Source organism: Phodopus roborovskii, unplaced genomic scaffold (genome assembly GCF_943737965.1).
Source record: "Phodopus roborovskii unplaced genomic scaffold, PHOROB, whole genome shotgun sequence".
Lineage (NCBI taxonomy): Eukaryota > Metazoa > Chordata > Mammalia > Rodentia > Cricetidae > Phodopus > Phodopus roborovskii.
Window position 1 is genome coordinate 1,802,592 of NW_026126482.1, and position 17,013 is coordinate 1,819,604.

General features: G+C 49.5%; 1 protein-coding gene across 1 annotated transcript in view; it reads right to left on the reverse strand.

Moving 5' to 3' along the window:
- Aopep (aminopeptidase O (putative)) overlaps positions 1-17,013 on the reverse strand; it is a 226,184-nt gene that overhangs the window by 47,539 nt on the left and 161,632 nt on the right. The window contains exons 12-13 of the mRNA XM_051194140.1: positions 14,529-14,600; positions 14,346-14,420 (exon numbers count right to left, since the gene is read on the reverse strand). Coding sequence (XP_051050097.1) covers positions 14,346-14,420; positions 14,529-14,600 — 147 coding nt within the window. The remainder of the gene's footprint in view (positions 1-14,345; positions 14,421-14,528; positions 14,601-17,013) is intronic.

The window sequence follows — 17,013 nt, forward strand, 5'->3', positions numbered from 1 at the left end:
TTTAATCATGCATAGCTCATTACTCATAGCCGAGACAAACACTGCCCATGTCTTTAGCGTCTAAGTGGGTTTCTGTCAGCCAGTCTGAGCTTAGGGAAACATATTAACTATTCTGAATCAATTCTACTTGAGAATCACAGTTATTGCAAAAATCTGGCCTCCATCCTGGAGTGGCAGCTGGGTGGAGGAGACGGCACCGTTTGTTTTGAAAGCCGTCCTAGCATTCTGTGTTCAAGACAGCAAGCAGCAAACACCCTACTTTGTGGACTGTTAGACCTTGCAGAGTTAGCTCACTAAGACCTCACCCAAAGCAGTGAATGACTCTGGTGGCTTCCACTGAAATACCCTCGGAGAAGTCAGTGACAGTTCCCAGCAGCATTCCAGTAATGTCGTGCAGCTTTCTGAAGACACAGGTCCTCGGGCTGCCCTCAAATTCCCTTGGTAGCCCAGGATGACCCTTAGGTCCAATCATCCTGCCTCCACGTTCTAAATAGCTGGGATTTCAGGAAAGGCAGCCACCCAGGGCAACTTCTGTGTGAGACTGGGAGCTGTACCTCTCACACCTCTGTTGCATCTGGCTGGCACCTGCTAGAACTGCCACCTGACCCTCAACATTGAGGACATTCCCAGCCAGCACACAGATGCCACAGCAGTATTGCAAACATCCTGGTGGCCTTGCTACAGCTGCCATTCCTATCCACCCTCAGCGCCAGGGCCCCTGCCCTCTTAATTCGGTGAAGACAAATGGCTTTAAAATCTGACAATCATCACCTACAGCATCAGTGGCCACTGTCTGTGAGCAATTCCAAGGCGGCGCTCTAAGGCTTTCGAAGGCTCCAGCAGCTGGGAGGGAAGAGGGGAGCATGGGATCTTACCCATCTGTGTGACTCCACACCCCAGTGTTGAGGACTCTAGGGAGGGAGAAAAACACTGGATTCCATCTTAATTTTAAAGGAGCTAGGGACCACAGCAGCATCGGTCTGTGCAGAGCGCAGCTTAGGAAACCGCACGTTCTGGGAGGAGAAACAGGAACAGTGCAGCCACAGTTAGCATGACTAAGAAAAAAACAAAGTAAAAAAAAAAAAAAAATGGCTTAGGAAGTAGGATGTCCTTCACACGGGCACTTTGATGACTGACTACTGTCAAGACAGCCTGTCTATCTTAACTCTGAATAATGTCTAAGATGGCACTAAGGGACATCATAAAGGGCTGTGTGAAAACCATGCTGGTAACGAAGCCACGGCCAGATTAGCTTCTTTCCTCATCTTCGTGTATGTAAGCGGTGTGCCCCAGTCTTCAGGTCCCCAAATCACACTGGAGACAGGCGGGCAATGCGAGGGCCCCGCACTGGCTGCTCTCTGTCCCAGCCTGTGACCTCAAAGCAGGTTCTCTATGCAGGAAACAGTGAGAAGTAGCAAGTCCACGTTCCCATGTGACACGGGGAAATCCTGGGGCAGAGTCCGACTTCGCTTACGGCAAAGTTCAGGAGGCGTTCCGGAGGCATGGGAGAGGGAGCGGAGGTCATCCAGCTCCGGGCCAGCCTGGGCTACACAGCATGCCCCCGTTTCAGAAAAGCAGGTCAGACGAACAGCAAATAAGTCTGAGGCTGGGAAGGGGGAAGAAGAGAAGCAGCCTTCTTTACCTTCTGATCTGCAGCCCTGCCCAACTGCCTCGTGTTTCATCTAGCTGCTTCCTAGACTGGCAATGACTCCGCACTGTGCATAGGCAGTTCCGTTAAGGCCTGGTCGGCCGGTAGGTGAGTCAAAGTCAGATGCAAACTGTCAGTTCTGGAAACTGTATCTGCGGCTTCAATCTAGGGGATGGGGAGAGGCTGGCCACAGAGCAGCCACCCCCTCCCCCCACAACCAACCAAGCTCTGAGACCAAAGGACAGTGCAGTGTTATGCATGTAGTGCCCCTTCCCAGGTTTCTAGGCACACACCCCCAAACTGTGCGCACACGGTACAACACTGATCCTCTACTACCAGATACCTCCCCCACCAAATCCATCAGGTTTGTCTTCTGACAGTCTACTGTTTGCTCATGAGGCCATGCCATCGCTGACCACTGACTATATCCCCAATACCAGAGGCAAAGTGTACCTGGGTGCTCAGAGCCACTATGATCCCGCACGGCCCTCTCCAGTGTCTTTTATATTGTTGAGGGAGAGGGAGGAGGAGAGGGAGAGGGAGGGGGAGAGGGAGGGAGGAGAGGGAGGGAAGAGAGGGAGGGGGAGAGGGAGGGGGAGAGGGAACCTTCAGGAGTCTGATCAGCTCAGTAACCACTCTATGTGTCCTTCACCCACTTAGAGCTCTGTCCTATACCTGTTGGCAGATTTTTTTTTTCATAAATGCCTCCTCATTCTCTCCTCTGACAGCCCATAGATCTAACGGAGCAAACTTTCACATTCCATGTGTAGTATTAATTTTATCATTTCAGTTTCAGGGATGGTTTGAATGGCCCTACAAGCAAAGTCCAACGCAACACATTACAAGAAAATTTCACAGGCTTAGGATGTGGTTCAGCAGTAAAGTGCCTGTCTATAACACTCAAAGCCTTGAGCACCCCACACAGAAAGAAAAACAACAACAACAACAAATCTCACTAAGGTATGAACATACACAAACATTGAAACATTACAGGAACATGTCTCCTAAAAATGTCTTAAGACTGCAGGGAGGGCAGCAGGGTGTTCCCACTCTGCATACTTACATTTGATTTAACACACACACACACACACACACACTCACACACACACACTCACTTACACACACATGCACACACACTCTCACAATACACACTCACTCACACACACTCTCACAATACACACACTCACTCACACACATACTCATACACACACATACACACACCCCCACTCATACTCACACACACACTCACACACACTCATTCACACACTCATACACACATACACACTCCCACACACTCATACTCCCACACACTCACACACATTCACACACTCACACACACTCACTCACACACACACATACACACACTCCCATACACTCACACTCACACACATTCACACACACACACACACGCAAACCCACACACATTTTATGCCATAGTTTCTTGGTCTGTGACTAACATTACAGAAACTTGCAATAGTCTGTGCCCTATAAGACACACCACTTTAACATGTGCAGATGCTGGCTGTCCCAGCAGCAACAGTCTGCTCTGTCTGTCCTGTCTGTGATGGTGAGACAGTGTGATCTGTCCCTGTGCAGTTATTTCTAAGAAAGCCACAGTATAAGGCTTCCCTTGGGGATGGCCTTCTAGGGGTACTGCGGACTTCTTCCCCGTCCGCCTCGGTGTCCAGGGTCCGTACTCAGCATGCACAGCCTCACATTTATCATCACCCACCAATCCCAACCTGATCTACTTCTACCCATGTGGGGCGGGGGTACATATGGGGGTACAGACAACTGGAAAATTAATAAAAATGGAGCACAGGAGAATCAGGCCGGCCAGAGCGCGGCCTAGGAAGTAAAGCCTAAGAGCATCCACAGTCTCACAGTCTCACAGAGGACAGGGGTCTGGGCCGGAGAGACTGCCAGGTCATCAGCCCAGCACTACTGCTGCTTCTTACAAAAGCAAAGCAGCGTGGCAAGGACCTCCCCGTCTGCCCTGAGGCCACAGGCAGATGCACCTGGGATCTGCATGACCGTTAGGAGACAGCATGGTCCTCCAGTTGCTTGATCTATGGCTTTTCCAGTTGTTTTTGACAGCTTCCTGCTTGTGATGATTTTATTTGGCGAACTTGCCTCAACTCTGTAGTCCTCCTAAATGTGCTGTGCTACCCTGAACGGTGAGATCTCCATCGGTCCAAAAACACTAAGTCCTCTTTTACACCCAGAGCCTCTACATGACCAAGAACATCCAAGGAATACAGCAATTTCACAGACACTAGCGTTCTCTTTTCTAAGGTAGTGAGTTAGAACATTACACATTTCTAGCACCTTCCCTTTCTCCGGCTGTACACTGGGAACTGTACAGCCTGGGTGAAGAATCCACAGCAATGACTTACCCCGAATGCACCTGAAAGGCAGGTCTGCTAGAAGACAGACCTGTAGGGTGACACAACAGAGAGGGTGGAAAAGAGGCACAGGGAAGGCTGCTGATGCTCTGACGAGCAGTGGCTTCCCAGAGTAAGGCCTGGAGATGGAGGCAAGCTCCATCTGAAGCTGGCAAACAGCAGCAGCGGGAAGAACAATGGCCAAGTTTAGCTCTCTCACACTGAAAGACCGTTGAGAACACGTTCTAGTCCCGGCACCATGGGAGGAAAGCCCTTGGGTCACTGACCTTTCTCACCATTTTAAGAGTGGCCCTAAAATGCATTAAGTGTTTAGTGGAAGCCAGGTGTATAGACCAGGTCACCCATCTGACTCCCGCCAGGCCCAAAAGGGGACACACCTAACCTTTCTACAAGATGATATGGGTCCCAAGGTTTCAGTAGAGAAGGGCTCTGCCCACAGCCTGGCGGTGGGGGGGGGGGGGGAAACACTGAGGGACAAGAGGAAAACCCTCTTCAGGACACTGGTAGCGGCCACACCACACGCCTTCCCATAGAGGGTGAAGGCAGGTCACCTTTAGGAGACATAAAGGAAGCCACACCCAAGAACGCTGTAAGGACACAAAGGGTTCTGAGTCACAGGAGCTCTGCAGCAGAAAGCTGGTTGACGTACGCCAACACCAACGGTCCTTGAAGGTGTGGTTACTCACTTGGGGAAACACACCCAACTTTTAGAGCCAAAGCCTTTGACCTGCAAGACGGAGAGGACTGAGGAGTGGCACGCTCAGACCTTTTCAAGAGACAGCCTGGCTGAGTCATTAGAAAGCATGGTGGTGGCGGTGGCGGCGGCAGCGACTGCAGTGACGGCTGTAGGCGCAGGCGAGGGTGTGGGCCACTCTAGGCCAGGGTTCCCTACAGAGGGGCAGAAACACATGTCTACACAAGGGCAGCTATACCTGGGGTTCAATGAAGCAGAGTTCATAACAATAAAAAAAAAAAAAAAAAAAAAAAAAAAAAACCTGCCAAGGACTCTGCAAGTATGTCTAAACAACAAACAACTTACAGATGGACAGACAAAAATGTACAAAGTCCAGCTGTGGAACATCACTGCACGAAAAGGGAAACAACACAAACTGCTGGCACACAGAGCTGGCCGCGCAGCCCCAAATACTGCTTGGCAATTAGGCCGCCGCAGGTGAGCTGATTGCAATGAAGTCTCCAGAAGAGGCGAGCTATGAAGTCAGAGAGCATAGAACGAGGAATGGGAGTGGGAACTGGACACACAAACTCAGGACGGCAGAGGCTCTGAGACTGGACGGTGGGTCTGCAGCTGCAGCACTCAGTACTGGCCAGCATGCTCAAGAAGACAAGGGCTCCCTCACCCCAAGCCCCTCCCCTCTCCCCCCTCCCCTCTTCCCCCCTCCCTCTCCCTCTCAGGTGAACTACAAAAGCCAACAAACAGTAAACAGTTATACTAGTTTCTCACAATGCAGACTTGGAGTTTCACGGCGTATAACACCTACCCAGCTCAACAGTCATTAAGAGACACAGTCGGTCGGCCCTGTGCTTTCTGGACTCTGGGGCAGCCAGCATCCTTTCTCTTCATGCCAGAAAGGGATGCTGAGGTGATTCTTCAACCTGAGTCACTAACGCGATGACTCGGGGGCGCCTAAGGGGACCACTGCGCACGTCTCTTTCCAGACTCCTCCTGTGGTGCTGGCTCAAGGTCCCCTTCCCCACACACCTCTCTTCTCCTCCTCATGGGCACCAGACTAACAGTGGGAACTGCAGCTTGAAGGCTCACAGCAAGCCTAGAGTCCTGCTACCCTGTGAGCAGAAACTGAAGAAAAATAAAAGTATGCTTTCCGAGGTCTTTTCCGCCATTCTGCGTGGCCTCCTGGTACGAGCGGGACGGGTCAGTTCGCCTCCCTTGTCTCACATTCATAAAGATCTGAACTTTCCAGATGAGATGCTGAAACACGCAGGGCCCACCATGCCCAACAGCTTTGCATCATCAGGAAGATGCTAACTTAAAAAAAAAAAAACTTTAAAAAATAAAAAGGATTCAATTTTAGCTGTGCTGCTGGGAATGTGGGACACTCTCTCAGTGCCAGGACACAACTTCCCAAACTCGCAAGAGACTAAAATCAGGGGAACTCTGGTACTATGGATCACCATCCCCAGTACGGAAATGTTTTAACTCCTTACTCTGTCTTGAAACCAAATCTTTAAAGGGAAGAGAACAGAGATGCAACCAGTGAAAAGAAAGAGTGTGTGTGCAGGATGGAGGAGATTAAGAACTGTCCCTGTCCAGCACAGCCTACATCTGCAGGGTTGTGAGCAACAGACAGATCTGACTTCGCACTTTTATCTGTTGGGGAAGCCCATCTGGATGTTGATGTCAGAAGCTCTACAAAGTAAGCAGACAGAGTTGGATGAGCTGAACACTTCAGCATCCTGCCGTCAGTCCGGGGACACACACCTGCTCTGCCCACCTGATGGGGCAGAGCTCTCCCTGCACCCCTGATGGGGACCTCCGAGGCTGTGCTTTACAGTCTGCTTTCTCTAGTTCATTTTTGTCTCCTAACCCTACATCCTCTAATTCCTTTTTTATAACCTCTACTCCTTGCCCCAGGTTTTCTATGTCATGGACATGAGAAAAAACAAACAAACAAACAAAAAACAAAGTTAGTGTCAAAGTTGCCTAAATAAATAGAATTTGGTACAGAATGATCGGAGACAAGGCCACACTTCAGGCCTATCCTGATGCTTAAGTGTTGGCAGAACTTGAGTGATGGGCTCCAGTCTTCCAGGCTCACTTGTAAACCGGGTGTGGATTTATTATGAGAAATGCGTTCTCAGGTTGAAAAGACCATCACCATGTGAGTACAGGCAGATCACTCAGAGCCCTCCCTATCTGTGCCTATGAATCAGGCAAAAGCATCAGAGTGGACTCAGGAAGGCACGAAACGCGAGCGCATAATGTCCTTGGGTGAAGCTCGTCACACGGGGGCAGCCTTTGCTCCTGCTGTGTGGTTTGGGCGATGTTACTGCTTTGTAAGTGATGACTGCTGTACCCTGTGTTGTATCTTCCCGTAGCCACCTGGCATTTTCCAGGAGCTTTAGACAGAGGGCTTTGCGTACAACAAATCCAAGACAACGTGCTGGGGAGCTGGCTGACCTGTGTCTTCTACTTTACTGGCTGCTGAAAAATGGGTAATCTTTTCTCTGTGCATTCTTCTGTGAACATGTACCTGAGACCACATTGAACCAGGGTTTTGTGAGAGAAAACCAGAACAGAGATGGAATTTTCCAGCGGGGGTGAGGGTGGGGAAGGGGAGTGAGGGGTGGGGGAGGGGGGCTTCAGAAAGTTCCTGTCCTCTTCAGTGGCCCTCCCTTAGTGGGGCCAAGAGCCTCTCGCCTCACCACCTGGGGCAAGGAATGTCCACATCTCAGTCGGCTCGAGAGACACGGGGTCTCCACACTTCAAATGTCCCGAGGCAGACAGAGATGAGAGAGGACACCGGAAAAACACTTCATGCCTAACATCTCATTCAGTCTTAGGTCTACTCAGGGAGAAGTTAAAATAAAAAAAATAAAAAAAAAACTGAAAAATTAAGTAAAAAAAAAAAAAAAAGAAAAACAGGAAAATTAAGTTCAAAAGCCAAGTCTCAACCGTGGGAAGTGACCCACGTAGTAAGGCACTTTTACAGTAAAATTCGAAATCCAGGCACGGGGTGGAGTTGGGGTGGGTGGGTGGGGGGGAGAACAGGGGATGCACGACAAGGACAAAAATCACTGTGAAGAGACGAAACCAAATAAAGAAAACCCAGCAGAGGTCAGAGGTCAGGGTTGAGGGCAGATCTGCGGCCACACAGCTATGAGCCGGTTCTGTCACTATAACCCTTCCCAGGGAAGTGACACCAGGATGAGCTTCCAAAAGCGACAAGGAAGTCACCGAGGGTGACCTTAGGGCGTGAGAGTGAAGGTGAAGCCACCAAGGGCCAAGGAGTATTCCACTGCCCCTGCTCACAATGACGGGGTGGGGGGCGGGGCGGGGCGGGCATGCCACCTGAAAATGTGAAATGAAAACAGCTAGCTCGCCGCCTCATATTTCCAACTTTCTCTCGTCACAGAACCAATTCGGAAGCAGAAAGAAAGGCCATTATAAAAAGTACCCAGAGGACCAAACCAGACATTGCTCCACATCCCCCAAAATGACCATGACAGTTCACCAAATTACACAAAACCAAACCAAGTTTTTAGTCACTTTGTGTCCATGGGTCAAACTGGCCATTTAAATATGGAAAGGGATTCCCAGAGGAGAACACAAGGCATGTGACAAACCCAAGGACCACTGTCAGGTGCACAGTCAAGTCTACCTACCTCCAAGCCCTTTCTAGAAGATACCAAAGAAACCGCCCCCAGCAGGAAAGCCAGGAAGTCTTGGCCAGCATATATTCACAGCTACTATCAGTGAAGAAGACAACGAGGAACACAGTCTAGCAAAAGGGTAAACGTTTCTTACCCCCTACGCCCAACAGTTTGTCTGCGTAGCCCAGGCTGTCGTGGAGCCCACTCTGTCGACCAAGCTGGCCTCAAACCCACAGACGTTTGCCTGCCTCTGCCTCCCAGGTGCTTGCTGGGAGGGATTAAAGGTGTGCACCACCACTGCCCAGCTAGATAAAAGTTCTCTTTTAAAAAGTTTCAGCATCAAGTGTCCGCCTGCCGTAACACATGGTTAATGGAAACAATGACAGGTCCTAACCCAAGGTGACACCCGTAGGTGCCACTAAAAATAACACATCTTATTAGTGCCGTGTGAGCCCAGGCACAGAACAGCTGCTCATTAAAATGCCTGAGATTAGAGATCGGCCAAGGAAAGCACTCTGTCACAGGAGTGAAATTAATGCTGCCTATAAAAGTAACTAAAAAGCCACAAAAAATGTTCCTCCCCCACCCCACCCCACCCCACCCCTTCCCAGCCCAAGTCTCAATGTTTTATATGAAAATAGCTTTCATCTTTCTCGGCATGAAGGAGTTGGTGGCGGCTGGCATCGAGCACACTAAAATCAACAAGAGTGTAATTATCTGCGCTCTTTCAAGTGTTTTCAAAATACATGCCGGTTGAGATTTCCCTACTCTAGAAATGTGCGCTTTGTGCTGGTGGTCCAGGACTAACGCGGATTTAAGGTGCAGCCCAAACCCGAACGTTACTTATCCTCTGTAGTGGCTATTTGACTCACTACTTACACAGAGTGTCCGACAGTGCGCACTGCCTTACTGTCACCACGCTGCTGGTTGTGACAAGCTTTAATGGGACGCTTACATCCGCTATTGCACGTGGAGAATTCAAGCCTGCGATGGATGCATGGCAAGTGTTAGCTATTGGTGAGTTAATGGTTCCATTCAGAGAGTCTCTGAGTAAGTGTGCGGGGATGAGTGGGTGTGAACGCGAGCTACACAAGTAAGTGTTGAGGGCAGGCTGGTCATTGTTTCGGTTTTCCTGTTATACCGGCTTAAAGCTGACGACAGGGATTTCACGATACACAGAACTGTCAGAACCTTTTCCCGGTGTTTAAATCGCAGATTCTTAAAAAAGAATCAGTCTACGGAACAGATGAGGATCTAACAGTATAAAATTACACAAATCAAACTTTCTTAGGCTACAAAAATATATTTATCAGCAATTTTCTTTTGGGTCAGCTTAAAGCAACCAAGCAAGCAAACAAACAAACAAAAGCCAAGAAATCTTGCATGGTCTGATCTGACTTGAGACCTGGACATAGAATATTCAATAATGTACTTGTTAAAGATTTATAAAGAAAGAAAAGGGCAGGAGGAGGTGCAGAAACAGCACTCGGCAGCACTCGGTACACGGGAGTACCTCAGCGTCTCTACTGCCTAAAGCACTGCACACAAGCACACCCCTCTCTGCTTGATCTCTTCATAACAGCCTCTCATAAACCGCTCTGCCTCTCAGCACTCACGTACGTCCTTATCCAAAGGCACAGTGGGCACACGGGACACAAAGGCACTCACTGTGGAGGTGAAGAAGGACGGGCTGGGGATTCATTGGAACCCATAAAGCTTTTCTATGGAGACCAAGAATCAATGACGCCATTGTACGAGACCACGGCTCTACAAGTGTGGACTAGCTATAGGCCTTCTCAGAGCAACAGGACTCTGAGAAGCCCAGGGGACTCCAGGGGAGCCCTGTCTCGGGTATAAGTGTAGTCCCCCCCCCCCAGACCCACTAGGTTTCTGGCTGCAGGGAGTGGCTACCAGTTAGTGGGGGTACTTGCTTGCATGTTCCAAGTTCACATGGGCTGGTTCACTGGTTTGAGCTTTGAGGGCTCCAAGTGAAGCCTAACACACACCACTGCCTCCGTGGGTCCAGGAGAAAGCAGCTTTATTTATTTATTTATTTATTTATTTTTACAACTTAAATACTGGTTTCCAGAATTACAACTGAATATAAAAAACTTTTTTTTTTTTTTTTTTTTTTTTTTTGGTCTCAAAAGACAGACAGAGTGGTAAAACATTTGAAGCCCAAAACCATAAAAACATCTGGAGTGTTCTTACAGCAGAGCTACAATCAGAAGTACACGTGCATCTCAACAGGAGTAGATGGCATTGAAAATGCAGATTCCCCCAGGGTTCACGCAGACTTAACAACCACTGTGAATTATCTCAACAGAGACTCAGAGTCACGTGTGTGGAACAGGAAAAGTGCTGTAAAAGCAGGGTGAACATGCTCCAGACTTGAGGATTTTTACCAGAGGACACCGAGATGCCACTGGCTGGGAACAACACCTCAAAGGCCATGCCCCGAGCTCTCCGGTTCAGCTGCTGTATCTAACTCTGGACATTTTTCCCAGGTTCTGGTAGGAGTGTGACAGTTAAAACTCACAAAGGCCGGCCCAGCTCACCCTGGATGCCCACCTCGCCTGCCTCAGGCACGCCAGACATGGCCTATGGACACACACACACAGGCTGGGAATGGAGACTGCAAGAACTGCTTTCTGTAAGTTATCAGATGCACGGAAAACCAAGGAGAAGGAGGCTGCAGACTCTTTTGAACCCAACAAAAGAAATTTTCTTCCTTTAAGGAATGCCTTGTCACTGCAAGAACATTTCCTTTAAAACATGCTACTTCATATGGTGCTGCTGTGCTGAACATTTTATTTCTTAGAATAATGGAGTTATATAAACTTTATTCACATGCATATACCTTAAGGTATCAGCCCTTATTCTCTAATGGTGATACATAATTTGTGTTCAGTCTTCGAGTCAAAAGCTAATGTGCTCTTCTAAAGCCGACAGATCACGCGCGGAGCACACTACTGAAATCACAACTTGTAGCCAGCCCCACAGAGATGGCCTGGCACTGTCCTCTGTGGGCCACTCATGCTCTTGCCTTTTGGTTGCAAAATTTGTTCAAACTAAATAATAGGCATTTGAAACAACAGAAAAAGGAAGAAAATCAGGGTGAATGGAGAAACATTCTAGGAGCCAGAGAGAGGAAACAGCTGGGAGGGAATTTGGTTAGAGCCGTGGACGGGCAGATGTGGAGCATAGGGAGCATAGAAATGAACATCAAGGAACATCCCAAGAAGATTCAAAGGAGAAATAAAGACCTTAAAGACAGCTCGCTGGCAAGCAGGAATGACCAGAAAGAGAAACTTAGGAGAGGCCAGGGGAGGCCAGGGGGACATTCTAATCACTCATGTGGTGGCACAGTCTCTTAACTTACTGTTTTCTTGTTCATAGCCCAGCGCGGGCGGACTGTGCTGCTTTTCGGGCTGAAACTCTGAGCTGATATTTCCATTGGACTCTGCCCCCCCCACCTTTCCCCCATTTAGTGCCTGGGACGATTTCTTTAAGGGGACAACAAATGCGTCCTGGAAGATGACATTCTTTCCACACAGCTCAGGGCCTGGCCTGCTGCCATGGCTTGTTTCCCTTTCTCAAGACAGCCAGGAGGTTCTGTTTTTCACCAGGCAGTAAAAGCTGCATCCGCCTATGGAAGGAAAACGGTCCAGCTCTGGCACAGTTAGGGCAGGCCACTTAGCCAAAGCCACTCAGATCTGGCTCACAGACCAGTCAACCAAATCTACCTAGTTCAGTCCAGTCTGGTCTAACCCAGGGCAACTGAGGGAGGCCTGGAGGCGGCGGACACCTGAGGAGCGGAGGACAGGGAGGAGGAGAGAAGACAACAGCTGGCTCCAGAACACACGCACCTGACCTCATGCACACTCCCTCATGCACACTCGCTCAAGTCTTGTCAAACTAGTGAAAGCAGAGACGGCCACAGTGGAACCCAGAAAAGGGCAGCTGAGTTAACTTGTTTGTCCAACGGGCATTTTCAATTTTGTTTTCACTTTAATTTTAAGACAGGGTCTCTTTACATGGCCCTCCCGGGCTGTCCTGGAACTACGTAGACCAGGCTGGCCCTGAACTCACAGAGATGCGCATACCTTTGCCTCTTGAGCACTAGGATTTAAGGCGTGAGTCACCGAGCCAGGTTCAGGTTCCGCACTTTTTTTTTTTTTTTTTTTTAAATAATAGCTTATCAGAATCGACACTGAGTGATCTATTGAGGTCCCCATCCACAACAGCTCAAGTCCTAGCACTGGCCTTATGTTGAACGCTCTCCCAGAGTGTCACCCACATTTTAGAATTAGGGGGCACATGCCCCCTAGAATCTGTGCCCTTCAGAGCCTATCCTAACGCTCTGGGTCACAGATCTCATCGCTCACATGGCCCTTCAAAGTGCCTGTCTTGTCGAGTCAAGCTCGGGACTTCTCCCTGGTGTAACGGAAGAGCCCCCAGAAGTGCGGACAGCAACACAAACACTCGGCCACCAGGCACATCCAGTGCCCCTGCTCTCCTATCCACCTTCGAGCCCTTTAAAACCGCTACCCGGCACTGTATAGGAAGAAAGTTAGAGGCACATCTCCCACTGGCCTACTAGGATACAGTGGAGGGCTGGCTGGGGGGAGGGGGAGGGCTGCCACTGTGCAGGAAGCTGCATGCCTCCGCTGGTCTCCACTCCCCACTTCCAAGACCCGGTTAGCCGCTTCAGAATTTGGTCCAAGCAACGGCATAATACTCGATAATGGCTTCTCCTTTTCCTATGCATGGCTGGTCTTACTTCTTGTTTAATAATTATACCTACAGACATCTGTTCCACTGCTAGGCATAAAACAATGCTTTTCATTCTTTAGATATTTTACGATCTCATTCGCCAGTCATAAACCTTTTAAAGCTACTCAAATTGTGAGAGATCAACAACCACGGCCTGCCATAGCATGCTAAGGTACAAACAATCCCAAATCCTTCTGTTTAAAAAGAGTATTTTCTTACCACCGTTCAATTGGGTTATCACACAGGGCTCTCTTCTTTACTGGGGGGAAGGGGGGTCCTCACACACTCCAGGCCTCTTGCATGCCAGCAACAATATGACTAGTTGGTCTTTTTCTTTGTTTTGCCAGGTCTCCTCCGAGTGTCCCTGAGTGCCCTGACGTGCACCCTGAAGCCCCACATGCTCATTACTGCAGGCTTCATGCACGCTCTCGGACGCCACGATGCCCATACTAAGGCAACAAACACACCACGGAAGCTGGCAGCATCACTATCAGCAAGAATTTGGCTTCCAAACTCAGTGATTCATCATCCATCCCAGCAGAACAACACACCACCGCTATTTTGGTCCCTGGACGCTATTACCACCACCACCCCCAACTGCAAAAGTATATTTAAGCAAAGATGACAAACCAAAACATGCCATCAGCATTTACCTCCCTTTTCAGTGAGAAAGGGGGCTAATAGGCTACTCACCTGATTGCAAAATATTTATCACATGATGAATCGAGTTTCAACCTCACGTACTCACAAGGGGAAGCAGGGAGCAAGGTTTACAAACCACCGTTAAAATCCTAAATTCGGGGAGGAAATATTCTCTTGCTGGGCAGAAAGGAAAATCGTTGGTCCTGACATGTCTGGAATTCCCACTTCTCCCACTGCCCCATCCCCATTTCCCACAGGATTCCGGGTAGTGGGTGCGTGGGTGGTGTGCCGTTGTCTGTGGGGGTATGCCGGGAAGAAGCTTGCGTTTCGCAGGGGCACAGCTGCACCCGACAGGCCCCCATCCCGGTCACGGCGGGCACCCCCCGTTTATCTATCGGAAGGCTTTCTTGTGAAATTTAACACAAACTCCCCCAAACGCTGATTCTAGCAGCAGGGGCTGAGTCCTGGGCACAAGGCGGCACGCAGGAGCCCCCGCCAGCAGCGCCCTCCTCCAGGGCCCCTACCTTTTCAAAGGCGGCTTCTCGCTTCCCTCGCTTGCGTTTTCGGGGTCTGCGGTTCAGTCGAATCCACTTCGCCACCTGAAGTCAAAACCCAACAAGCGTTTCAAGGAGGCCGAGGTGCGGGCATCCGTCTCACCTGCAGACCCCCCCCCCCCGACTGCTGCCACCTCTGCCCGCCTCACTCACCTCTGCGCCCACTCGCCGTGCCAGCAGCCCAGTGGGCGCGCAGTCCTCGGCCTCGCGCTCCTCCTGCAGCGCCTGCGGGGAGAGCGAGTCAAGTTCACCGAGCCCAGCGCCACCAGCCAGCGCGACACCTCGGCGGGCGGGCGGGCAGGCGGGCGGGGCGGGGCCTGCCTTAAAGGTGTAGGCTCCCAGGTCCCGGCTGGCTGTTATTGTTCTCGGGAACGCACCCTCTGCCCGGGCCTGCGCCCCCACGCGCCTCTCCCCACCCATCCATCCGTCCACCCCCGCCCTCCCCCAACACGCACCTCCCGGTCCAGCCTGAGGCTCGGGCTGAGGCGTGGAGGGACCCTGAGCCGGTTCCGAGGGGAAGCCACTCTCCTGCAGGCACCTCCCAGGTGGCAGGTGACCTGGGGAGCCCCCGGTGCACGCCTCGCCCGCCAGGGACCTGCGCAGCACAGGGCGGAGGGGGCCGAGGGAGGGCGGTCCTGTTCCAAGGCCAAGGATGGACTCGCCCCGTTTTCCTCGTCTCCCCGGCCAGCCAGGCCCCGGGAAAGGCTGCCGCGCTGCCTGCCTGTGCTGGCTGACTCTGACCGCCCTTTAACTTTATCGCATTTCTTTAAATAAAGTCTGCCGGGCCCTCTTTATTGCTACTCCATCCTTCTTTCAAGATCAAAAGGTTTAGATCAAAGCCAAGATCAAACTCAGGACTTTAAATAGAAGCAACTTCGCCACGGAGTACTTTACACAAAGAGGAGCAGCTTAATGAGACGTCAGAGTGGAAAACTTTATTGTACCCTCCATTCCCAAGCACAGCCGGACTCTCATGTGGCCACTAAAGATGCCTGTGTCCTAAAATAAACAACAGGCCTGCTCCAGTGGGGGCTGCTTAGCAGTGTTTTTATTTCTAGAAACGCAAACCAAACCAAACTAAAACCTAACTCTAGAATGCAAGTAGATGCAGTCAGTTTATCCAGGTACTAAGATGCATGCGTACTGTTTGCTAAATGTCTTACACATATTAAGTGACTTTACATAAATGTCCATCCAATCACATCCAAGTTTATCCTGCTTTAAGAGGAAAGCATAGAAAGAGTTGATGCTTTGGAAAGCCTGGAAGCACGCATACGCATAAACATAAATTATCAACACTGCATTATGCAGCTGTACTTAATTTCAAACAGAAAGAGAACTTTGAACTATTCAAGCTTCATGCTACTCATAATTCCAGAGTCAATATATTTTCACCCTGGCAGACACTGCCTTTATTCAGTTATTACCCTCGGGTGTTTACCACTCTTAGGAACATTAACATAAACAACCCAATGCAAAGGGTTTATTAATAGGAAGAAAGATAACTACTACAAACTAAGTTTACACAGACATCTACGAGAACCTGTTATGGCTGGATAGTATTTAAAGGCTTTTATTTCCTGCCCTACAATTTTCATTTGATTGTAATCTCAAACACACATGTGAGATTGTTCTCAAATCCATGACCCCACAGAACCACTGGTAATATGTTCGAAACATGGATCTGGGACTCAGGCCCAGGTAACAACATTCTTTCCCATTCCAGCCCAGCACAGGGACCACAAGGGCTCTGACTCAGGCCAGAGTTCCAAGGCTCCCAGTGTGATCCTTACCCACAAACCCTTCCATAGAGAAGCTACCTGTGCATTTCCAAAGGAAATTACTATTCCATCGCCTTGCTTTGCTGAAAACACATTACCCGTCTCTGGCTCTTAGTTGAAGTATCATGGCGGAAAGGCCTCTTCTCACTATCAAGTTCAAATTCTAATATTCCGAAAGGATCCTAACAGCTGCCTTCCTTTACTCTTTGTCGCTGGGACCTCATGTTTAGAGCGTTAAATCTTTCTGGACTTCAGAAAGCACATCATCTTACCATTACTATTGTGAATTTTATAAAATGAAGTTACATTCTACATTTCTTACTTCTGAAGAGCCAGTGTTAAGATGCTTCCATTAAAACCCACATTCTACATTAGGCTCATTCAGTTTGGTACAATATTTATTTACTTATTTATTTATTTGAGACAGGGTTTCTCTGTAGCTTTGGAGCCTGTCCTGGAGCTAGCTCTTGTAGACCAGGCTGGTTTCGAACTCACAGAGATCTGCCTGCCTCTGCCTTTAAAGGCATGTGCCACCAACACCCGGCTGGGTATTCATTTTTAATTTATCACACATAGCGTGGGTGTGTCCACGCTATGCCGTGTGTGTGTGTGTGTGTGTGTGTGTGTGTGTGTGTGTGTGTGTAGGTTAGAGGACAGTCTGTGCGAGCTGGGTCTCTCCTACCTTGTGAGCTATGGGGATAAAACTCAGGCGGTCAACCTTGGCAGCAACCACCTTCACCTACTGAGCAGTCTTGGCACCCTATTATTTATCTACTTTTATTAATTATTAACTGATCAAACGTCTTACCTCCCCAAGCAGACGTTAAGCTCACACAGCAAGTATTCAGTGTTTTGAA